The 24,701-nt window shown below is 43.5% G+C and overlaps 1 protein-coding gene and 1 long non-coding RNA gene across 4 annotated transcripts in view; one reads left to right on the top strand and one right to left on the bottom strand.

The window, feature by feature from the left end:
* LOC133458267 (sodium/potassium/calcium exchanger 1-like) overlaps positions 1-18,281 on the bottom strand; it is a 37,806-nt gene extending 19,525 nt beyond the window's left edge. The window contains exons 1-6 of one of the 2 annotated variants that reach the window (XM_061737994.1): positions 18,138-18,281; positions 16,240-17,386; positions 11,826-11,978; positions 11,042-11,150; positions 2,139-2,373; positions 2,012-2,057 (exon numbers count right to left, since the gene is read on the bottom strand). In XM_061737994.1, coding sequence (XP_061593978.1) covers positions 2,012-2,057; positions 2,139-2,373; positions 11,042-11,150; positions 11,826-11,978; positions 16,240-17,217 — 1,521 coding nt within the window. In that variant the 5' untranslated portion in view covers positions 17,218-17,386; positions 18,138-18,281. Of the gene's footprint in view, positions 1-2,011; positions 2,374-11,041; positions 11,151-11,825; positions 11,979-16,239; positions 17,387-18,137 lie in introns of both variants that reach the window. The other variant, XM_061737985.1, reaches the window with a different exon arrangement.
* Positions 18,282-20,702: 2,421 nt separating this feature from the next.
* On the top strand, positions 20,703-22,252 carry LOC133458275 (uncharacterized). 2 transcript variants are annotated; one of them, XR_009783933.1, is made up of 4 exons: positions 20,703-21,075; positions 21,708-21,741; positions 21,947-22,074; positions 22,218-22,252. It is a non-coding gene; the product is annotated as an uncharacterized LOC133458275 (long non-coding RNA). The 2 variants fall into 2 exon arrangements; XR_009783934.1 differs by lacking the exon at positions 20,703-21,075 and adding an exon at positions 21,470-21,617.
* The last annotated feature ends 2,449 nt before the right edge of the window (positions 22,253-24,701 follow it).

Below are 24,701 nucleotides of genomic sequence, written 5' to 3'. Positions count from 1 at the left end.
AGAAACAATACTGACTTGGTGATTGGGAGATAGGTGGAGGGTGGAGCTTCAGAAACATTACTGACTTGGTGATTGGGAGATAGGTGGAGGGTGGAGCTTCAGAAACAATACTGACTTGGTGATTGGGAGATAGGTGGAAGGTGGAGCTTCAGAAACATTACTGACTTGGTGATTGGGAGATAGGTGGAGGGTGGAGCTTCAGGCCAAAACAAAAAATGACAACATAAACATCAGTTGAGGGCTGCAACTCCTCTTTTTAAACTGGAATATCCTGGCTTGAGTGCTGTTGTCAGTGACATAAGTATTTGAAATGAACATGATTTTTAAATGTCTGTTGACATATCGGGGTCATATGATTCGTTTTATTATTGCTCTTACATACAGCTCCTTTAAGGTTTTCACACACATTCACTGCATATGAGTTTACAGTAGCTATAAAAACATCAACAACCCTGTGGTACCTCACAGATATCAGGGAAACTGACAGGTGTAACTGAACTCGGCGGGAACCTCATCAAGAGAGGCTCCACCTGCTAGTCTGTGTGAAGGCGTTGATGAAGTCCAAGTGTGTGAGTCACAATGGCTGCAATACAGCATATTCTTGCTGCCTATGAGCGTCAGCACTTATCCCCACTTAACGTTGGACCGGGCTGTCCAGTCCAAGTACTGGCTTCCCCCGCGTTGAGTTTTATGCAGTGGGGAGCTTCCTGGAGGTGGTGGGGGACGGCACCGGCCTCAGCAAGGCATTGGTTTCACGGATTGTGGCAGCCGTGACACCGATCCTCCTGCGCCTTGCCCAGACAAACATCAGAATGCCCGCCACACGGGACGAGGTCTGCCAGATCCACCGTGGATTTCATGCCATTGCTGGGATCCCCCGGGTGATTGGTGTTGTGGATGGCACACTGTTCCAAATCCACAATCCCTCCCTGGTGGATCCGTGCTGGATTGGGAGGAAACATTATGCTGCCTTCAACAGTCAGGTGGTGGTGGACCACGATGGCTTCATCACAGACATCAATGCCAGGTGGCCAGGAGGGACACACGACAGCTTCGTGTGGGCCAACTCAGCACTCAGCTGTGGGGCAGAAGGCTGGCAGAGGAGAGTTCGGCAGGAGCATCTTCCTCGGTGCGGGGACAGTGGCTACCCTCTCAGGAGTTATTTTGTGACACGGATAACCAACCCAGCAACACCACAGGAGGAGAGGTTCAATGAGGCCACACACACACCAGGACCACCAGTGTTAGGCAGGTCTCTCGTTACCGATGTATGCATCGTTGACCGGGGGGGCTGCACTTGTCACCTGTGAAATGTTGCCGCATGATTGTTGTCAGAGCCCTGGTGCACAACATGGCAGTGCGCGTTGGAGCAGATGAGCTGCCTCCTGTGGATGAAGATGGGGAAACATCGGAAGATGAAGCCCCCAACCCCGACCCCGCGAATCCCGAGCAGCACTCCACCAAGCTGGTGTCCAGACCAGAGAGGAGCTTGTGAATCTCTTTTTATGTGTATCAGTCCCTACCCCGTCACTACCAGTCACCGAGCACCACCCTACTCCCAACATAAAACCCCCTGCCATCACACAACCAAATATACACTATCATGTATAGGGCTTGAAAGCTAGGAAAGCTAGGCCTTTGTGTGTGATTTATGCGCTGATAACGTGGTAGGTGATCGATTTGCTTGGCATCGATTGATTTCTTTTCAGCACCACGGCGGTGGACAGCTCCCACTAAGAGCTTCTTAGGGAGCTTCTTTAGCGGGACTTTAAGAAGGCAGTTAAGAACATGTCTGGGAAACACCCGTATCTTCTTAGACCCTTCTTAAGAGCCTTTTTAAGTCCGTAGGAACGATTGAATCTGGGAAACGCAGCCATTCTCCGGTGGACGAAAATGTTGTTTGACTTTTATTAAGAAAATCTACTAAGCAAAGACTTTTATGACTTTTAAAGTGAGAATAAAATCACTTTGAAGATCAGCAATTCTTTATCTTTTGAGAAAAATGTCTCACCTTTGACTCCTCAGCCTCTTCAGTCGCTTTCTGCCCTGTCTCTTCTGCCTCTTCAGACCCCTTTTCCCCCGTCTCTTCTGCCTCTTCAGACGCTTTTTGCCCCGTCTCTTCTGCCTCTTCAGCCTCTTCAGACGCCTTCTGCCCCGTTTCTTCTACATCTTCAGACACTTTTTGCCCCGTTTCTTCTACATCTTCAGACACTTTTTGCCCCGTTTCTTCTGCCTCTTCTGCCTCTCCCTGCCCTGTCTCTTCTGCCTTTTCAGACGTCTCTTCAGTCTTTGGAGGCTGCGAGGTGGATGGCTCGGATGCAGCGCCCTCTGGGGGAGCATCGTCAGCGGGTTTATCTGACGTTAGATCTTCATCTAAAAGAGAAAAACATGAAAATAGAGGGATGGATGACCAACTTTTTGAGGATTTAAAAAATCTGTATTCAATAACATGAAGTACTCCCATCCTCTTTGTTTTCTCAAAGAGGGAAAAATGAAACAGGATTGACGGATGGATTGGTGCAGCATCGGAGGACTCTGTGCCGGTCTGTTGCTGTGAAGAGGGGGTTGAGCCTAAAGGCAAGGCCCTCTGTTTCCCACCCCATCTATGGTCCTACTCTCACCTTTGGTCTCAAACTTACTGAATGAACAAGATTGCTAAAAGCAGCTGAAATGAGTTCTCTGTGGCTGGACTCTTCCTTAGAGACGGGGTGATATTGGGAGTAGAGCCGCTGCTCTAGACATTAAGAGGAGCCAGCTGAACGTGGCCCTGGACTCCTTACTCAGTTTCAGACATGGGGGACGCCCAGGACATGCTGGAGAGATTACCCTCACCTGCCACCTCGTTACGTACAGTACGCCTGGTATAGCTATGTGTATATGTCTGGGTTCGAGGTAAGGTAATAGTCTGGACCAGACATTTTCTGCACTCAAAGAGTTTGTGGCCTCACCCAAACCCACATCGCTGTGATATTTGTGTCTATTTTCTTAATGGGCATATCGAGAGATGTTACATTAACCAACTGAGAATTCCTTGTGATATCTGAATCTTTCATTCCATCCAGCTGCTTGAGGTGTACATTTTATTTCCTTCAACAAACAACACAGTTTACAGACAAATAAACGACTACACCCAACATCTGTGAGAGGCTCGTTGCTGATTTCACCCTCTGAGGCAGAAAAACAGATGTTTTTAATCTGCAAAGCCGGCTGCGTGGGCCGGTATGAAGTGTGAGTGGGAGTGATTTGAGTGTTCAGAGATGAGCCCGCTGCACTGAAGGGGCGCACAGCCTCCAATCTGCATGTTAATCCTGGGGTCTGATTGATTCGGGCTCATTGAGACCTCTCAAAACTCACCAAAGCGCATCCTCACCAGGCTCCTCAGAGTCTGAAGCACCTCATCAGTCCACGATGAAATGCAAGAACACAAGGGTTCAGTGGCTGCGCTGACTGTAGTGCACAAGCTCCTCCAACCCTGAACCATCTCCGACTGTCATCACTCAAACTTTACACCCAACATTGACCACAGAAGGAAGATGGTAGGCTTGTTTCGTCATATAAATCATCTGTTCTCCTCTTTTCTGGATGAGACCATTGAGTTTTGTCTGTTTGATGCACAAATGCATTTATTATTAAAACACGCTAACACGTCCGCTGTGTACCCAATGTAGAATAAATGATTGATTTTGGTCTCTTCTGGCAGCTAACTGGCTACTCGCTGAGTCTGAACAAGCTTAAATGTTACTGAAAATTTATGGCAAGTTTGACGCAGGAAAACGTACGTTGATCTATCTGCTGTTGGAACAGCAGCACACCCAGTGACATCAAAGTCGTCATTGATGAGAAAGGCATTCTGGGTACTTTCCCATCTCAAGTCTCTGCTGGACCTCGATAAAATTGTGGTGCAAGAACAAATCTGGGGATCTTCAACCATTGTTGGATACAGTAGATTCAGACGTTAAATCGGGGCAGTACATCAACTGCAACTGATGGCATTTAACTAGTCCCCGAAAGCAGAACTACAGCCATGAATGGATATTAAGATACAGTGATCCAATAAGATTAAGATCAGTAATTAGTTTCGGTTTACTTGTGTGTTAAAACGGGCTAAAATGTGTGGACAGTTAAACTCGGGGGATCAAGTGAGCACGTTTTAAATAAAACTCACCTCCTGTGTGGCAGTGACGTGACTCGTTCTGTAGTTTTTCTGTCGCTGGCACATTCAGGGGCTTTACTTTGTTCATTGCTGCAATTAAGAGAGCAGTAACTCGTGCAACAGTTTCGTGCATCAAGCCAACATGCCTTTGACTCACAACACACTTCAACTGACGGGTCTCCACGAAACAGATGCACTGCTCACATTCAGGACATCAGGATGTGGCACATCTTAGCTGACGGTAGCTGACTCAGCGTTGGAAGTTCTGATGTCACGTTGTACCTCCTTACTTGTTTGGTACATTAAATCAATTTTAAAGTATCACACAGGGTTAGAGCTAAAAATGCAGCATGCTATTTGCTTCAAGATTAAAAAAGGAAAAAAAAAAAAAAAAACAATCCTACTTAAACTGGCTCATACTGCATGCTTGGCTATATTTATTCATATCAATGAATACAAACAAAATCACTCTGAAAAAAGGGAATTCGAGAGTTTAAAAGTCTCCAATAAAGACCTGAATAAGTCGCTAGTCGCTTTTTTTCAAAGAAGTTGCAAGTGAGGTCTGGAAGGTCACTAAATACAGCGACAAAGTCAATAAGCTAGCAACACCCGTGGGTGGACTGATGGGCTCAATCTCAAAATTGCTGACTAAATACTTCCAGCAATTTAAGTGTGGATCAGTTCAACCCATTGTTGTTTCTACTCCCCAATCATGTTCAGTTTGGATTTATGGTACTACGATGTTGAAGCACAAATAATGTAGAAACATGCTAACTAAAGCTTTGAAACTAATTTCAAAGCTTTGGTAGAAAACCAAATCTTTGTTTATTATTTTTATTTTTCCTTAAATCTGGACCAAAGAAGCGAGGAGATACAAACAGGCTGAGTCACTACGTGAAAACACACGAAGCAAGAAACAACAACACGTGCAACCACATAATACAGACGGAAAAAAGGACCAGTTGGACGACGTCACCAAACGGGGAAATGAAACCACGACACCAGAGCAACAGTTTTCCATCTTACCTTTCCTCTTAGCAAGCCCCTCTCCTCTGACATCACCATTAAAGGACATTTCTGGTTGGCAGAAAAAATATCCAACATTACCAGACTCCTGCAGTCATGTAACACCTTGATTACTAATAATCAATATTTGAAATTAGTACAAGACTGAGCGTCAAAAGACTGGAAACCACTCAAGTCTCCAATCTGTAGCACATCAGCCAAATATCTCTGCACATTTAAAAGAAGCAGCAGTCAAAGATCACATGCAACGACAATGATGAGCCAGAACATTACAAACGTCCTTAAGTTTGCAGGTTGCCTCTGCAGCTGCTCAGATGTCAGACATGAACACGTGCAGTAGTCTGGAAGTCTGTAAAGAAGGTCAGCTCAGCTGGATGAGACCTGTACCAGCAGATCCCGCATCCTCCTCCAGCTCATGATTTGTTGGACGGTTGCTCAACTGGCTGATCTGCTCCCCCACTCCAGAATTTGTGAGGTTTTTAACCAGGTTTAAGTAAACCAGGTGTATCAAACATATCAGCTACGAAGAACAACCTTGACGTGCTGCTGATGAAGATAATAAGTATTTACAATCTTTTATGAATTATCATAATATTTTGGCTCGTTGTTCACACCACATGTATGTTATAATGACGACAGCCCAACGGGGGTGAATGTGAATCACCATCCAAACACAAAAGCGTAATCACAAAACGACAGGCGACGACAAACACTACAACCAGGCAACATCCTTCAACTCTTACCTTGTCTTATTTTCTTTAGTTGAGGGTTTTTCATCGCCCCTTTGAGGGCTCCTTCTAGGATGGAAACCATACAAATGTCCTTAATTTCTGGACCAGTTGCGTTTCACATATAAAGATGGATTTCTTTAATTTTTCTAGGTATTAAAACTGGCTTAAATTCTTTTGAAATGTCAAATATAACCTTTCAAATATAGCCAATTACATCTTGACTGTGTTGTATAAAACATGCAGAAAGTACATGTAAACTGGTTGCAAGTTGGAAGAAGAAACAGCCTCCTAAAATCACCTCAGACCACAACCAATGCAAACCTTTAGCCTTTAGTTTATCCAAGATACCCATTTTGGACCTGTGCTCATTATGGGAACCCCTGAACGGGTTCTTTCAGATGTTTCTCTGCTCAAACACACCTGATTTAATCACCACCAGCTTGGCCTCAAGGCCCACACAAGTCTGTCTGTTACCCACCAATATGAACCAGGAGTGTTGGACCAGGGACAGGACCCAGACTGAAGGATACTTCCCAAGATCATTTTCACACTGCAAACTGTTTTATGAGCCAAGATATCTAGACGTACTGCCAGCAAGTTTAAATTTGCTTTGCAGATGAATGCAGCAACCAGCGATGTAGGTTTAGTTACAACCAGCGATCGCCTGACGTTTTCAGCCAACCCGACCATAGTAGACCAGTGAATCTTGATAATGCAAAAAATACGCCACCTGCTATGCAAAACATTTTTCTTTTCTTTCAAAAAGTAAATAAATAAAGGTTCACTCTTGATTTATCATAATCTTAAGGTTATATGAAGGTCAAACACAAGTGTCGATATGTTAATGTGCCGTTACGCATGTAGCCTGTAGATGTCCGTCCAAGATTTTACTGTATAAGCAAGACGTTACGTCTTTCCCCAGCATTATCAAAGAGTTACAGCTACAGACTTAAAAACGGCTTCCCCATCTGTGACCAAGTCTTGGATATATCTGGAACCTATTGTTGCTGTTATCCAAAGATAAAATCAACCATTGTTGGGAAACCTCTTTATTAATCAGAACTTTCAAACACGGATTCATTCCAACAAATTAAACATGAATTAACTTAATAATAAATAAATAATAATAATTCAGGCCAATGAAGGTCAAGTACTCTATACCGAGTCCGATGACACCACCCACATGTCTTTATCACAACCCGTTCAAAAGTTATGGCAGAGAATAGAGACTATCAAGTATCGACCAATCAGAAAAGGGGGCGGGGCTAATTTGCACCAATTATGTTCAAGGACTCAAAACGGAGTCCGATGACACCACCCACGACTCTCTATGTCAAACCATTCAAAAGTTATGGCAGAAAGTAGGAACTATCAAATATGGACCAATCAGATGAAAGGGGGGCGCGCTTTTTGGCGTCTATTGTCGCCACGGTAACGCTTTTGACTGAGAAAAGTAATCGTCGTAGGATCGAGACACACATTTTGATGTATAACACACCTGGGTGCACATTACGGTTCGGGCGAAGAAGCGGCCGAAGAAATGGCATAAATTGCGCCCAAATTACACGATTAATTCCAAATGGCCGACTTTCTGTTAAGTTTCGGCCATGGCGCCAAGAGACTTTTCTTTGCGACATGATACCGATGTGCGTCAAACCGTATTGTGGGGCTTGAGGCAAGAAGTTTTCTAGGGGGCGCTGTTGAGCCATTAGGCCACGTCCATTAATGCAAACCATTAAATATCAAATTTTTCGCCAGGCCTGGCTTGCGTGCAAAAATTGGGTGACTTTTGGGGCACGTTTAGGGGGGGTAAAAAGGCCTTCATTTCATCGGAAAAATAAAAACGAGAAAAACGAGAAAAACAAGAATGAGAACAATTCCTACAGATACAATAGGGCCTTCGCACTGTCAGTGCTCGGGCCCTAATAATAACTAGAAAATTTCAGGAAATTTTGATATGGGCTTGCCCTACTACCCATTTGTGCCTCTTGCTGCTTTTGTTTGGGGTGGTAGTAGTTGTGTTCAGTACGGCTCTGGTTGTGTTTGAGTTTGTTCTGATTCTGTCTGAGGTGGTTCTGGCTGTGTTTCGGTTGGTTAATAAACCACACCCCCTGCTTTGCACAACATGCGATAAGGGTTGTTAGTGAACAACAACCCCTGCGAAGCAAGGGCCATGGTTCTGGTTATGTTCATGGTTGTTCTGGTTCTGGTTACGTTTGGTGTGGTTAATAATAGCCAATAAACCCCACCCCCTGTGAAACCCCGTGTGTTTGGGGTTGTTTCTGTTTTGTCTGAGGTGGTTGCTGTGGTTAATAATGGCCAATAAACCACACCCCCTGTGAAGCAAGGGGGTGTTCACAGGGGGTGTGGTTAAGGGTTGTTAATGAACCACACACACCTCTTCGGTCCGTTTTGCACAATCGCAATATGAGCCTGCCACGACTGGTCAGTACTGGTCAGTCAAATAATTTCTTTCCAAGGTGGATTTGCCATTTTGCCGACAGGCTGCTGCAAAGGTGTAATTAGTTAGCTCTAATGGTAGCTAAAAGGGACTTTCAGCTCTGCAACCTGCCATTCACAACAAGAATGAGATTCAAGGTGCCCAATGCCAGCTGATATCTGGTGGTCCTGAAGCTTTAGCAGATGAATTGGGGAGACACGTTGGCTACCATGGTCTTCCATGACCATCTCTCTTAGGGATTGTGGTGGATGAGGCCCATCTCATTTACAAATGGTAAGAGGAATCTGGTAAACCTGCTCTAACAACAAAGTAAGCTATTCAAAAAGTAATCTGAACATGGATGTATCCATCTAACGTTAGCTGTAGCCATCTACACAGTCCCTAATGTGAAAGGTATTGGTCAAGTGTTTGAGCACACCAATTATTCTCAAACTCATTCATTTTTATTACATTGCTGCTCTCTGGCTGCTTGAAACTTGTCTACACAGCTCACTGTCTGACTGTCTGTGCAAAGGCAGATTGATAAGTCTGATCGTGGGTCTGATCTATCAGGCTACAGTTTTACCACATATTTGGACAAATGCCAATGCACTTTAGAAGATAAAGTTATTAAAGCAGCATATTTAGAGCTTATGAAATCATTAAATTACTATATCAAAACAATACTTGTCACCAGACAGAGGTGCATAGAAGAATATTATTTATAACTAGTTTTAATATCAGAGGAGTTAAACTTAACCCATTCAGACTCGGTCCATCCGCTGCCTTAATTACAGTTCTAAATCTGAAATCCAAATATATTTTTTTCACATCCCAACCCTCTCCCGTCTCCTCTGGTGTTCCCCAAATCTATCTCCTTCCTCTTGGTTGTACTCCGAAAATACAAATTCCATTTCCATTGTTACACGGATGACACCCGGCTCTACCTCTCCTCTAAACCCAGCTCCACCTTCCCATCCCCTCGCTTTGTTTCTGTTTACAGCCAATAAAATCCTGGCTCTCCTCCAATTTTCTCAAACTCAACAGTGATAAAACTTAGGTCCTCCTCGTTGCTTCAAAACCCACTCTCAATAGGACTCCCAGTTTCACCATCTCCATTGACAACTCCTCTGTTTCCCCCTCCCCTCAGGTTAAGAGCTTGGGTGTCGGGCTTGACAGCTTGTTGTCATTCCAAACCCACATTAATAATGTTACTCGTTCAGCATACAGCGCTGCTATCCTGGTCCACACTCTTGTCACATCCCGCCTGGACTACTGTAACTCCCTCCTCTTCAGTCTCCCCCACAAGTCCATCCAGAAGCTCCGACTGGTCCAGAATTCAGCCGCTCATATCGTCTCCAGATCTCCATCTATCAATCATATCACTCCTGTTCTTAAACAACTCCACTGGCTTCCTGTCAAATTTTGTATTGACTTCAAAACTCTGCTCCACACTTTCACACAACCTCGCCCCCCCCATACCTCTCTGACCTCACTATCAATCGTCAAATCCCATCTAAAAACCCACCTGTTCAAACTGGCCAACTCAATTTAATTTCTCCCCCCTCTAGGCTACTGCTGATTCCTGATTTTATTTTATTGCATTTATATTGTTGTATTTTATTGTATTATGTCCACTATGAAGGCGACCTTGAGTGATCCATTTTGACCCAGAAGGCCGTGCAGCTCCCCATCTGAACACGTGCACAAATCACTGGTTTACTGGTTTCCCCCTCATGGCCACATTTAAAATGCTCGGTCCAGCTGCGTGGAGCTGCTCTCCGCCACGCCAGGTCCATAAAGATAAAGAGCTTGGTCTGCTAGCATGCTGGCTCTTATCCAGCTTTTATTAGCCTGTATTGAAAAGCTGATTAAGGATCAGCAGCGGTGAGAGCTGTGAGAGCGAGGAACAGCAGCACAGTGAGTTCGAGGACACGACGAAGGTCGATCGGGTTCATCTTACGGGAGGGCGGGGCGGACTCACTGCCAGCTTCACTGCAGCAACTTACTGCTTTCGTCGAATTGTAATTAGCAACATGTCATCATGTGATTCATGTCTTCCAGAAAATAAAAAGTTGTTTCTCTGCTCGACAATTCTGACATGTGGATTTACCAAAAGATTAAAATGGGATCACCAGCATGTAAAGCATTCTTTAATAATCTATTAAAACAGGAAAAAACTGATCAAGAAACAGTGTGAAGCCCAAGATTAGCAATAATTGTCAGCATGAAGTCACAAAGCCTTAAAATATAATAATAAACAGAGCAATCAATATCAGGGTAATGAGCTGAATTATTTCAAGCTTCATTCTTCACAAACACCATTACAGTGTAACTTATAACACTGATGCACCAGTACTTTGTCGTACACCAATTAAATAATCTAAAACTAGAAAGAAGGAGAAATATTATATAAAATGTCAATAATATATAGGCTACATATTTCTGTATAAAGATCGATTCTTTAGACTTCTTATTTGTAGGGGACGATATGTGACTATAATATAAAAACACTAATGTAACAGCTTGTGGCATCGCTTCTTTTTCAAATTCATTTATTGATCCAAGTTTACTGAATATCGATGAAACTCATGAAAGCCCTCTTTTCCCCTCTGACAAAATAAAAAAAAGTATCCTTCCCAGAACCCAAGAGGGCAGTTTATTTTATGAGCAGAACCTGAGGTCACAAACCTTCTCCCAGAGGGTCCAGCGTGTGGATCATGAGCTGGAAGATGGTGCTCCGCAGCGAGGTGTTGTGGAGGGAAGCCGAGCTGCCGCCTCTCTGCAGGATAGGACGCACCTGCAAGCCAGCAGAGACCAGGTCAGAGGTCAACCTGAGCTCTCAGTTCATGCAACGCTGGACCAGGGCCGACCTTCAAGGGCCAATTAACTTAACAGACGTCTCGAAAAATCCCTGCAGGAATCTATCCAGCACTCTATCATCGTCTGCAAGCTTTTCCCAGCCAGATCAACAGAGTAGGAGTTGTTGATGAAGCTCAAGCCATGACAAAAGTGGAGACATGTTTTGCAACCATGAAACTCCTCTATATCATTTTTTCTTGTTAAAGTCAAGACAAAAACCCTCCAGCTCAGCCGCATCTTCAACCCACCCATGAACTAGCTTGATGGGTTACTGGTTCCCTTTAAACCCCGGTACGAGTGGTGGAACCAGTCATGGTGACTCTTATCTATTCCTGCTCTCCTTCCTGTGAAGATCACTTGAGCTCATGTGCAGACCTGACTTTCACATTGAACATTAACTATTTGATGTCAGGATCAATTCTTGTTGAGTTATGAGAGATTAGTTAAGTAAATCAGAGAAAAACACTTAAAACTACACATGTTCTGCTGCTAAACTATTAAAGAAAAGGTTTTTGTCCCCTCAACAATGGAGAATTCTGAGCTGGTTTTATTACATGAACCAATACACCAGTTTAAGTCCACTCTGGAAGGCCTCTGGATAAGGTTTTCGTACCCTGAGTCTTGTTTTGTCCTCCTGCGTCTCCGCTTGTGGGATGCTGCGCGCTGGGGTGCTTGGAGGCGGTTCGGCTTCTGATTTGGACTTATCCTCGTCTTTTGGCGGTGCAGCAGGAGGAGCAGCTGGAGGAGGAGGTGCAGCCTCGCTGTCCTGTGAAGCAGACGCAGCTGATGAGTTTACCACATGTCTGAGTACTTGCTTTGACTGAGAAAATACTGCATTACATCTAGTAACTTCTGTTGTACGTCACTTTGGATAAAAGCATCTGATAAATGTAATCTAGTTAACAGTCTGCATGAATTTCATGGTATGATCAAAAAAGCATGTCACAAACCTTTGGCCTTGATGTGGCTCCTTTTTTAAAATCCTCCTGTGGTGTTGTTTCAAAATTCTTTTCTTAAATCATTTATTCATTAGTTATGCTTCCATTTCTACTAGGGGTGTGTATTGGCAAGAACCAATACATGTGTCACAATACGATACGTATCGCGATAAATGTATCACAATACGATACGTATCCCGATACATGTATCACGATACGATACGTATTGTAAGATTGTGATATATCAAGTATTCTACTTTGTCAACTTAGTCAAAAACACGAATCGCTATACATGTACACTGGAGGATACTGATCAGAGGACAAACTGAGTCAAAATGTTGTTTTTACACAACTTCTCCATTTTATTTAACTGCATTGCATAGGTTCTTTGTAGATCAAGTAAAAAAAAAAAGCCTTTGCAATTATATTGCATAAGTGCTACATGGCACTCACTGAACACTAAGGTTAAAAATGAGGAAAATAAAATAAAGAACATAGACACCGAAATTGGCAGCCACATGTGTCAATGAAACAGAATATCTAAAATAATGTGCATTGTTGTACACACAAAAATGTAGAATATGTTTTTCCTAATAAATCGATATTAGGATATAACAAATCGATATTTTAGAAGAGTGAAGAAGTATCGCGATATATATCGCAATATCGATATTTTTTTACACCCATGGGGATATGAGCTCTCTTCTTCCAGAGAATCCCAGTCGAGATGCGGTTGTGTCACAGACCCAGTTTGGAGGAAAGTCATCCAGCCTTCCATCTTCATCTCCAGAACTTCAGCTTCAACACGGGAACATTTAAACTTTTCTGCCCTTGTTTTTGCTTTTCCATCCATCCATCCATCCATCCATCCATCCATCCATCCATCCATCCATCCATCCATCCATCCATCCATCCATCCATCCATCCATCCAGGCCAGGTCAGGTTCCCACACCAGCCAAGAGAAGGTCCCCCCAGCGTGTCCTGGGTCTTCCCGGTGTCTCCTCCCAGCGGGACATGGTGAGAGGACGTCCCCAGGGAGGCGTCCAGGATGCATCCTCACCAGAGGCTCGATCCACCTCATCTGGTTCCTCTGGACGCGGAGGAGAAGCAGCTCTACCCTGAGCTCCTACCGGGTTACCGAGCGTCTCACTCTGTCTCTAAGGCAGAACCCGGACACCCAGCAGAGGAAACTCATTGCTTCTTCAGATCTCATAAAATGCACTCAAATGAAGAATAAAATGAGCTTTTAGGGCTCAGGAAGGACTTTTTATGATGTTGTGATGAAATCTGTAGACATTCCTCGATTATTGTTTTTTTAAACGATGTTCAATCGATCGATCAATCAATCAATCAACCAACCAACCAATCAATCAATCAATCAACTTCATTTCTCACATGCTTTTCACTGATAAAAATCAAAGTTAAAAATATTTTACTATGGTTACTATTGCTACCTCCTGAGGTGGAACAGTGGCAGAATAAAATGTCATGTCTCTGCATCTGTGTGCATCACACAGCTCAGCGACGTGGATAAAGTGTCTCCAGTCCAGAACAGAACGAGGTGTCTGCCTGGAAAGGAGAGTTCACATCCTCCATGGGCTGAGAACCAATTACTGAGAACAGAGCTGTGAAGACGTGGGGCGGGGTAGTTTAGTGGCTACAGAGGTGGGCCTGGGAGGATCCAGGTTCAAGCCCCGGCAATGGCAACCAAGACGAACCACCTTGGACCCCTGAGCAAGACCCTTTAACCATAATTGCTAATGTGTTCTCTCAGATGTAAGTCGCTTTGGATAAAAGCGTCTGCTAAATGACAGTAGTAGTAGTAAAACACAATTGTACAGGAAACTGTTCTACTGCATGCCATAAATATTTCATTAGGACCCTTGTTTACATTTACACAAATTGTTTACATTTTTGAGACTTACAGCAAGACACGCCCCCTTCAAAGGCCTGTTCTGTTCAGGTTTTTCTCCAAACCTTTTGCAGTTTCAACATGTTATCAAAAAGAGACACACTTTCTTTTTTTTAATCCCTGTAAAAGCACAGTGTGTGACATTTGAAGGGTGAGTTCATGACACCTCAGCATCAACACATTAAAAAAAGGGAGGAAATAAAAATAAATATTAAATAGATGGCTTTTATTTTTCTTGTGTGTGTGTGTGTGTGTGTGTGTGTGTGTGTGTGTGTGTGTGTGTGTGTGTGTGTGTGTGTGTGTGTGTGTGTGTGTGTGTGTGTGTGTGTGTGTGTGTGTGTGCGTGTGTGTGTGTGTGTGTGGATGGGGGAGGTGATAAAAGGGCCAACATTATTATATAAATGTGCTCGTATAAACAGGAATGCTGCAGTAATAAACATAGAAAGGTATGTTTATCAGCTTCAACTGTTAGTCTGGAGGAATTTTTGTAACAAATCATCCTTTGATTTGTTTGTTCATCGATGCTTCAAACAATTCTAAGTTGAAACAGCTGCGTTATAAAGGTGTATTTCAGAGCTGTGATACAAGGAAACATGTCCTGCGCCGTCGTGTGTAACACCTGGAGTCCTCTCAGTTCACTAGCATCAAAGAGTTTCACACAAACGCAGGCTGTCACCTGCTCCGACCTAAAATTCAGCATCTCTACTTCAGTGTTTTTGAGCAGGCAGCATTCCCAACGGTGCGGAGATGAAAGGACACGGAGCATACTGCACATGGACAGATGTTTGTCTATTGAGAGCTACTCTACCGAGACACCCGTTTCAGCCTCATCCATCTTTTTGTCTGAATACAAAGGGTTGTTTTATTTCTATTACACGGACAAAAACAAATTTAAACCAACACTTTGTTAATTAATTCACCATTTCAGACAAATCTCATTAATATTTTCAACAATGACCAAAACCAAAGCCAGTCAGGTGTTCAAGCTTCTCTGCATCATTGCTGCATTCTTGACTTTGTCTGAGGCCTTAAGCTTCAAGTTGCCGTCTCCTGACTTTGAGACGTCAGTAAGAAACAGCTGGTTATTCTGAAGTGAATGAAGTATAATAACTATAGCTGTGCTAGTGGGGCTCCTGGGTGAAACCCGGACTGTAACAGGGCCGACCTCGTCCTCGGTCCTGAGGTGTTGTGACTACATATACACGGATGCAGCCAGTAGGACGTACTGGCTTAGTAAACTACCACGCAATACCACCAGGTGGCGATACTGCATCACTTTCACCATTTTTCAAATGCCAATAAATAAAAGACAACTACAGAAAACAGAAGGAAGAACAAGCCGGACTGACGTGGCCAACGCTGAAGGAGCTGAGATGGTTCCTGTTTGTGGACCCAGACAGCTGGACATCATCGACTCCTGCCTTCAGGGTCTCCAGTCAGGTAGAGACAACTACACTTCCTCCCAGCAGTTTGAGTACTCAGTCATGACAAGAATATGTTTCAGCCCTGTAAATGTTCCCAAAAGTTCTCGTTGCGTATCATTGCTGATATTGGTGGTTTAAGCTTGGAAAAACTACCTCCACTGTTGAAAACATGAATTTAAAGCAGCACAAAGGAACTTATTTGCAGCTCAACAAGTCCCCGTACACCTCAAGTTTGTTTTACAACCCTCTCATTGCCAGGTCACACTCTTTACATGCTTGCTAAAACTAAACCAATATTCCTTCAAATTAAGTTTAACGTGAAGAAAAACTCCTTATTACATCTTTAAAGGGCACATTTTGTGAAATTAAATCACTTTCTATGCTTGAGAACATATAAAGTGAATATCAACCAGACAACCAAACCCAAACTGGTCTTTTCATTTGTTTGCACTATGATGCAGGGTACTGAGACAGGTCCAACTCAGAGTCAAATTATCCAACCTTTCCACTTTATTGCCCCCCCCCCCCCGTCTTTATACCAGGCTGCATTTGCTGTACTTTGGAAGTGGCTAGTGCAAAGTTGTAACACCAATTGCGAGCACATCCTGTGAAAGAAAGGGATGGAGGATGGATAACTCCAGAGGTGTAAATGTACGGTTAAAAAGGGAGCTACTTTCACCAACGCATGTCAAACTAGGGTCTCATGGACTTTACCTCAGGCCCAGACGTGTCTCAGTGGGGTGTTAACTGACCTTCTCTGGCTCCTCTCCGCTCCACACCTTGACGGTGTTCACGTGCTTGTTCAGCTGGTTTTTGACCATCTGCTCAATCTGAGAGTTGAACTTCATGAAGCTCACGTAGCTTATGTAGCCCATCACCAGCATAATGCTCTCCCACCACAGGATCACGTTATCCAGGAAGAAGACGATGAGCATGATGAGGTCCAGGATGTAGAAAGTCACATCCCTGAACAGAGGCCACCAGGTGAGGTGCAGCATCTCCCGGGAGAAGACGGCACACATGCCTATCACGAACAGGATGTTGAACACGGCCGAGCCCACGATGGTGCCGATGCCGACGTTGCTGTGGGAGATGAAGACACCGATGAGGGAGGTGAAGAGCTCCGGGGCGGAGCCCCCGGCGGCCATGAAGGTGGCCCCAGCCACGTCGTCGGAGATCTCCAGGCTGACGGTGATGACCTCCAGCGCGGGGACGAAGAACTCGTCGCAAACGATGGCCAGGGCCACAAACATGTAGGTCATGCCGACGATGTGCAGGAGCACCCAGCCTTGCCGCCGCTCCTCCACCGAGAACAGGTCCTCCGGGTAGTCCCCCTTCCTGTGGGGGGGCTCGGGTGGGGGCGGTGGGGGAGCCGCGGTGGTGGTCACCGGTGGGGGAGTCGGAGGGGGTTTAGGAGGTTGAGGCTCTACGTAGATACACGTTTCAATATCTGTCCTGTTTACGATTATCACCCGCGGGGGCTTGGTGGTCGAGGCTTGTGCTTCCACCTCGTCTTCAGTCTCATTGGACGCCACCAACTCCCGGATGCTGACCTCCACATCCCCATCCTCACCCCACTCTGCTCCCACAAAGTCAGCAGTCTGGTAGTTTGGCCGTGGCTGGGACAACCTGGCCTTCAGGGTCAGCGTGTACACGAAACACAGCAGCACACCCGAAAGGAAGAAGAGGACGCGGCTGCGGACCAGTCTCCTCCTCTGAGGCGAGTGCATGTTCACTGGGACTCCGGAGAGAGGAATTTATGTCAGATGCATTGCTATTCCCTCATCCCTCCTGTGGCGTTATGTGGCCAGAAGACGCCTCTGTCGGTGAAGATACACGCACTCATGCACGAAGTGGGTCTCATCTTTCACGGCAGCCAGCTTTCAACCTGTGGAAGGACTGAAAACAGACAACGGCGTGACTGAAAATCAATTCATCACGAACGTGCGCGCATTTCTAATGTCCTGCCTATGAGCATAGTAGCCCCACTAAATCTGGGAGAGAGTTGTGTTTGTTGGAGAGAGAGATGGAGGATGCAGACAGTCACCTGTTGCTATGGATACATAATCACTCAGGCTTTGGCTTGTCGCAAAATTGAAGCCTTCTGAAAACAAAAAACGCTCTGAAAACCCGGGTAATTAATTAAAAAAGAAAGAAAGAAAGAAAGAAAGAAGACAATTAATGTAGGTTATTTACATCCTGATGGCGCTCACAGAAACAACATGAAAAATAATGTACTGTGTTCTGTAATAGTTCACCAAATGAAAATAAATGTAATTAAACAAAACGCAAACGTTTTGTTTAATTAACCACAAACGTGAATTAAGATCTAAACAAAAATGAAACAACCACGTCAAAGACTTGTGGTCCGTGTTGGGTTTAATTGTGCGGCAATTAAGGATAAAGGCTAATTTATGGTTCCGCGTTACACCAACGCAGAGCCTACGGCGTAGGTTACGCGGCGACGCTCACCGTACGGTGAGCGTCGCCGCGTAACCTACGCCGTAGGCTCTGAGTCGATTTAACGCGGAACCATAATTTAGGCATAATTGTGACGCAAATTGCAGGTTGTAAATCTCTATTCCTCCATTGAGATGTGTGGTGAAGAGGCGGCAGGGATGCGGGGCGGCGGGTTGCGGGTTCAGCCTACCTGCGGTCCCTGCTCCGCGGCTCCTCGGCAGCTCGTCCCTCCAGCTGCGGCCGGACAGAGATGCTGACTCCGGGCTTCAGCTACAAGGGCGCCGGGCATGGCAGGCTCGACCGCAGCTCAGCATAATGCTGTAAGAGGATTATTAGGAGCTCTGAAACACCTCACCGGCGCTTTTACTCATAACGCTGTATCAATAAAGCAACATTCACACAGTGCTGGTCGCGGGCCAGCTGGGTGAGGAATAATGAGAGAATAATGAGGAGTTCAGGGGGAAACGGGAGGAGATGTTGGTCAGATACAGGTGTGGACCCGCTGCACTGAAAAAAATACTTTTTAAACGCATGTAAATATAACATATTTAAATCAGTAGTATTAACAATTAAAAATGAAGTTTGTTGCTTTACATGAATACATCTAGTTTTGAACTTAATCTGCATTTGTTCAAAAAACAAGACATTGTATGTTTTCCTTAACAAGCAGTATTTATGTAATCCCACACTGCAAAAACTCATCACTGGAAAAAAAAAACTATTTTCACCTGTTTCAAGTAGATTTTCACTTAAAATAAGTAGAAAAATCTGCCAGTGGAACAAGATTTTTTTGCTTGTAATGAGAAGATAAATCTTGTCCCACTGGCAGAGTGTTCTACTTATTTCAAGTGAAAATCTACTTGAAACAGGTGAAAATGGTCAAATGACAAGTTATTTTTCTGGTAATGACTCTTGTCTTAAAGCGACACTACGTAACTTTTCCACCTTAATATCATATTTCCAGAGTCATTGTGATGGTACATCAACTTCCAACAGGTTTAATGACACCTCTGTCATGGTCTGGGGGGTCTGTATCACCTTCACTGGCACTATGTAACTTTGAGGAGCATGGTAGGAACCCTGCCACACTAAAAAACTACAACTTTTTACAGCTTTGACTGTTTTATGGCATACGTCACTTCCCCCTCCTTCCCGATTCGCAGTCGAGATGAAAATGGACGGGGCGTGGAGCGCAGAGCTCCGCAGAAGCTGGTAACCCGTTGCTGTTTGTGGCTGCAGCAGCTCCACACACAACAGACGTGGGGAAAAGATCCTAATGGTTTAACTTTTCCCCGGTTTCCTGCTCGGAGGCAGAACCACGGAGGCCAAGTATCTGATATAACAAAGTAAAAGAGTGAAAGAGTCGTCGGCTCGGTTGGATCGCGGCTGTAACGACCAAACACCTTCCACACAGTAAACCACAAACACTCACACAGACCGGGTCGGATCAAAACACGGGTTTTATTCCCCACTTCACCAGCTAAACGCAGTTGCTGGCCAGCTCTCTGCGGTGCAATTAACCCCAATCTTCAGATAAAACTAGTTTGTTGAGGAAAAAATATTAACTCTTATTTGTAGCTGCAGAGGAAAAAAATAATCTCACGAGGAAAACAAAAATATTGCTCATGCCTCGGAGTCTCTTCAGCATAATATAGCAGTCGAAAAAAAGAAAAGAGAAGTAAGAGTAATACAAAACATGTACTGTATGTTGTACTATTATACAAATTTATTGAAACGAATGGCGAGTCAAACATTTACCAAAGCAGCTGCCAAACACTCCTAAACAAGATAGCCGGAGACGTGGGTTGTGCAGAACTGCGGCAGTAAATCCTTTCTAAACGAGGAGCTCCGTTCTTTAGGGATTTCATATGGATCCAGACCGTTAATAATCATTATTTTCTCCATATACCGCTCCCTGGCTTCCTTCATTAAGGTATCCCGGTAAATTCCAGTTCCTTTCCAGCAGTTTAACATCTTTTTTTTTGTGTTCCGTCTGTTCACTTGGTGAAACAGAAAAGCGTCCCGTCTTCTCTCATCAAAACAAATGCAGCAATGGGACAGGAGTTTTCCGGCAGTACGCGCTGGTGCTCATGGGAAACGTAGTGTTCTTTCTGGTAAAACACTACCGCTTTTGTCCAAAAGATGCAGCGAAACTCTGAAAAGCTGAAAGTTACGTTGTGCTGCTTTAAGTGTAATGAGATTTTTTGACTAAAAATGAGACATTTTAACTAGAAATAAGACAAATATTCCTGGTAAGATTTTGAGTTTTTGCAGTGCAGGCAATCTTTTCATTTACACACAAACAACAAGCAATGATCTTGTTGTATTTACTTTTCCTTTAACAATTTTAATCTATTGGGCAGATTGACCAACGTTTAGATGAAACATGCTTTATTTGTTTAAGTAGAACACCACAGTAAAAAATATCTTCCTTGATCTACTTAAAAAAAAAATAAGGCAACTTTTTCGCATGAGATTTTTATGTAGATCAAGAAAGACTAGTCTTTGGGGTGCGTCCCAATACTCCCCCTCGCGCTCGTTTTCTTCACTAACCCTAACTTTTGCGCGTTCCCGTGAAGGTAGTGGTGTCCCAATTCCTCTTTTCACCAAGGGGGAGGGGGCATAACGAGGGCTAGGGGCTGAGAATAGCCCCTTCAAATCGAGGGATTTCAGATGCTGACTTGGCGAGCGAGGGGGTATGAAGATTTCCCAGAATGCTTTTCGTCGTCATTTGTGGACTGAATCAAAAAAAAAAACATGGAGGACATTTCTGGTTTTTTTGGGAGTAAAATCAATATTTTGAGTTAGTTTCTGCATAAAAATGCATTTTGATTACATTTCTCGGCGCAAACCGATATTTTACTTTCATAATATTCACTCAGTGAATGTACATCATCCCTTTTTTGTCCGTTGTTCGCTAAGATCGCGCCGGAATATGGTTACGTAACCTACGTAAGCTACGCCGTAGGTTACGTAAGCTACGCCGTAGGCTGCGTCTATTTAAAGCTCGCCGACCGAGGAAAACATGCTTTACAGACTCGTCTCGATTTTGAGCAAGCAAGCATTTTTTCATTTTTTTGAGTCAAATGGCGAACCGCAAAGAGCAGGAGGATATTGAACCCACAAATGTAAGTATAATGTCCCATGGAATTAAAAAAATCGCAGTGCTTTTGTATGTTTTAACAGTACATAGAAATACCACATTGTTTATTGTTTATTTTTTAATACCAAAGAGTGAAATTACCGGAGTCAAATTACTTGTTGGACAATGTTCGAACCTGGCCAATAAAGCTGATTCCGATTCTGAGTTAACGTAAGATAATGCATATGTGGCTGCATGATGAGTCGGGTAGATAACATTGCCGTGTCCTGTTAACTACTCGTTAACTCTCATATTTTCTACAAATTTGTTGTATATTTCACATTACTATAAGGCAGCAACGTTATTTGGGGGGGGTTACGAAGTAATAACGTCGCTTGCTGCCTGTTATCATAGTTCAAACTTTTTTTTTTTGTTGTTTGTTTGTTTTTTTTACGAGGACGTTTGTGCATTGCAGTAATCACATTTCATTCCAGGGACTCCGGATCAGGTCCGACACCTAATAAGCTTTAGGACTAACAACGAGGAGAATTTCAATAAGAAGAAATATGCTGCTAAACCACTGTGGGAGTGAGTGATCTAGCTATCTGCTTGCAGAATATCTGTGATGGGGTCCTTAACCATGGTATAACTACTATTCATCACTGTTTTCTGTTACAGGAAACTCATCAAAGAGCTGGAACTGGAGGGAAAGGTGACCACAGCACAAATTGGCAAAAAATGGGAAAATCTTTAAAAAATATATAAGGTAAGCAATGGTTATGGTAAGTAATATTATCTGCTGAAGAGATGATGCTTAACAAAAAAAAATCCATGTAAAGTATTTATTAATAATCTTCTGTAAATTGTGTGTGTGTGTGTGTGTGTGTGTGTGTGTGTGTGTGTGCGCTCCGAGACAGACAGTGGGGAGGCCACAGCAGCCTCATGGCCTTTCTACGAAGATATGCATGAGGTTTTGGGGTCCAGACCTTCAATCCAGCCTCCATGTTTGTTGGCGTCTTATGAAGATCCCACGCAAATACTCATGGTAAGTTTAGCAGTAAAAAAGCACAATCTTATTCCCCAGTCCTTATTCCTATAGCTAGCTTGTGCTACGACCGGTGGTTCCTCCTGATTGTGAGTGATACGACACTACAGTACCTGAAGATCTAACTGTTATTTTCTTTTCAGAACATAATCGACCCTCCATCCTCACCGGTGTCCTCTCTGACAAATTCAGAGGAAAGTACAGAGGTAATTTTTATTTATACAGTGATAATGAACCTGGTATGATGTTGTGGGTGTGTATGATAGTCCAGTCATGTGTGTAATCAACATGTGTATCCATCTTTTTTATCTCAGAACACTTTGGAAGACGCCAGCACATCGGCCTCAAGCTCTGCCTCACCAGCTGGAAGAGGAAGCTGGAAGCTTCAGGCATCAGGTCCACTTTCCCCCCGATCCCCCCAAAAAAGAAACTCTCTATGCAGGACTTCCTTCAAGCTGAGGCCGCCAAAGAAGACAGAAGATGTCAAAAGAATGAAGAACACATGGACAGGATCCTGAACCTTTTAGAGAAAATGGTGGACCAGACACCTCATCGGCAGTAGCAGCACATACACTGCAATTTTTTTTTTTGTACATATTTCTGTGCACATTTTTTTATATGGAACAGCACCTTTCTTTGTTCTGCGTGCAATGTTTACTTTTTTTCTTTTTAAAAATGTTATTTGAATATAGCAAATAAAGCCTTTTTTACTGCGGATTCTCTCACTATCCTTATTTTACTATTGATTTCGTTGTACAGTTTATAATTTGAGACATTACCTTACTTTGAGAAACCCCAGAAGAGAAAACTGTTGTGTAACAAGTTTTATTAGACAATTTAAAAGTATTTCCAAGTGAGTAAAACCACACAAGTACAAAACTATATGAAGAACACATGGACAGGTTCCTAAACCTTTTAGAGAAAATGGTGGACAGGACACCTCATCAGCAGTAGCAGCACATACACTGCAAACTTTTTTTTTTGTAAATACTTCTGTGCACATTTTTTTATATGGAATATAAGTGCCATATTAACAGCGCTACAGCTGAAATTAAAACAGCTTTTGGCTCTCAGCTTCCTGATCAGGCTAGGGATGGAAACGAGGGGTAGGGGGAGAATTGGGACAGGCACCTGGGCCAAGTGCCCTATATTTCAAGTGCCCTAAAATCTCCCCCTTCTTTTTTAGGGCTTAGGGAAGAAAAGAAGTGCGAGTGGAGAAAAGAAGGGCGAGTGAAGGAGAATTGGGATTGGCCCTTTGTATAAACTACTTAATTTTTAGTATGTACAAATTTCATTTGCAAGTAAGTAAACTTAATTTTTGCAAGAAAGTCAACTTAATTTTGATAAATAAAGTAAACTTAACACAAGTTGACTGTACTTGCAAAATGTATTATTTACATACATAAAATTAAGTAGTTTATACAAAGACTAGTTTTTCTTGATCTACATAATAATCTCATGCAAAAAGTTGACTTATTTTTTTTAAGTAGATCAAGCACAATATTTGTATCAGTGTAGACCTGAACACATTTATCCGGCTTCACCTACAGTAAAACATGTTTACCACTTGATAACGAGATACGGTTACAAACATTACTCTGGGTATACCATTTCATTAAAGTAAGAAAATGGGTCTCTGAAATCATTTGAAAATGACACAAGTAATGAACAATAACTTACAAATAAAGCTAAGACATTGTTTTAGAATTGTGTTGTTTGTGGTTCATTATAATATTAATGAATAGGGACAAAAATATTGGATATAATTGGTCCACAGAAGATTTAATTCACCTGTGATTAACATCACAGACGTCTTCAATCTTCAATCAGTCTGAGTATTTAAAGAATTAAAAGTGGTCCCTCTGCTGGTCCACGTTGACCAGAGACAGTAAAAGAGACAGTTGTCTGGGGAGAAAGAACCTCCTGGACCTGCAGGTTAAAGGTGAAGAACATGAAGACGTCTCCAAGCAGCTCAATGTTCCCGTGACTACGGTTGGACATTTCATTCAGAGATTTAGGCTCAACAGGACTGTAGACGACCTCCTTGGATTTGGACACGAGAGGACAACTGATGACGGATAATGAAAACCCAAGAGATTGATGAAGCATTGTGACAGTTTGGCCCCCCTGCAGGGGCAGGTTGCCCCAGTCCTACCTCCTGCAGGGCTTTGAACTGGACTCAACACATTTTAAGTAGCTTCAACTTCCTATCACACCTTGGAAGTTGCCTCAAACAGACTTGGAACACTAGAGCACCCCATGGGGTGATTTTCGTCTGTGGCCTATTGTCTCACAGAAGTTCCTGCGTCTTGCATCTCTGCTGAGACAGAACCATATATGGATTTCCTGACGAAAGATCACACCTTTTACTGTCTCTCACTGACTCGTTCATTCCTGTTGTTTGTTCTTGTATAAAAAGCTTGTTACAAAATCACTCGAGGTCGGAACACCAACTCAGACACGATCTGTGTAGGTTCGCCCACCGCCGGCTTGCTTAATAAAACTTCATAAACCACAAAGCGGACTTCTGAACTGGTTTGATAAATTCCTCAACAAGATCCAAGGTGGACTCCAAGGTCAAGGTCTATCAGTGTCAGATCAGACCATCCATCACTGTTTGGACCAGA

This window comes from Cololabis saira, chromosome 2, assembly GCF_033807715.1.
Source record: "Cololabis saira isolate AMF1-May2022 chromosome 2, fColSai1.1, whole genome shotgun sequence".
NCBI classification, from domain to species: Eukaryota; Metazoa; Chordata; class Actinopteri; order Beloniformes; family Belonidae; genus Cololabis; species Cololabis saira.
The sequence above is the reverse complement of the archived record's forward strand: the minus strand, read 5'-3'. Positions and strand labels throughout refer to the sequence as shown.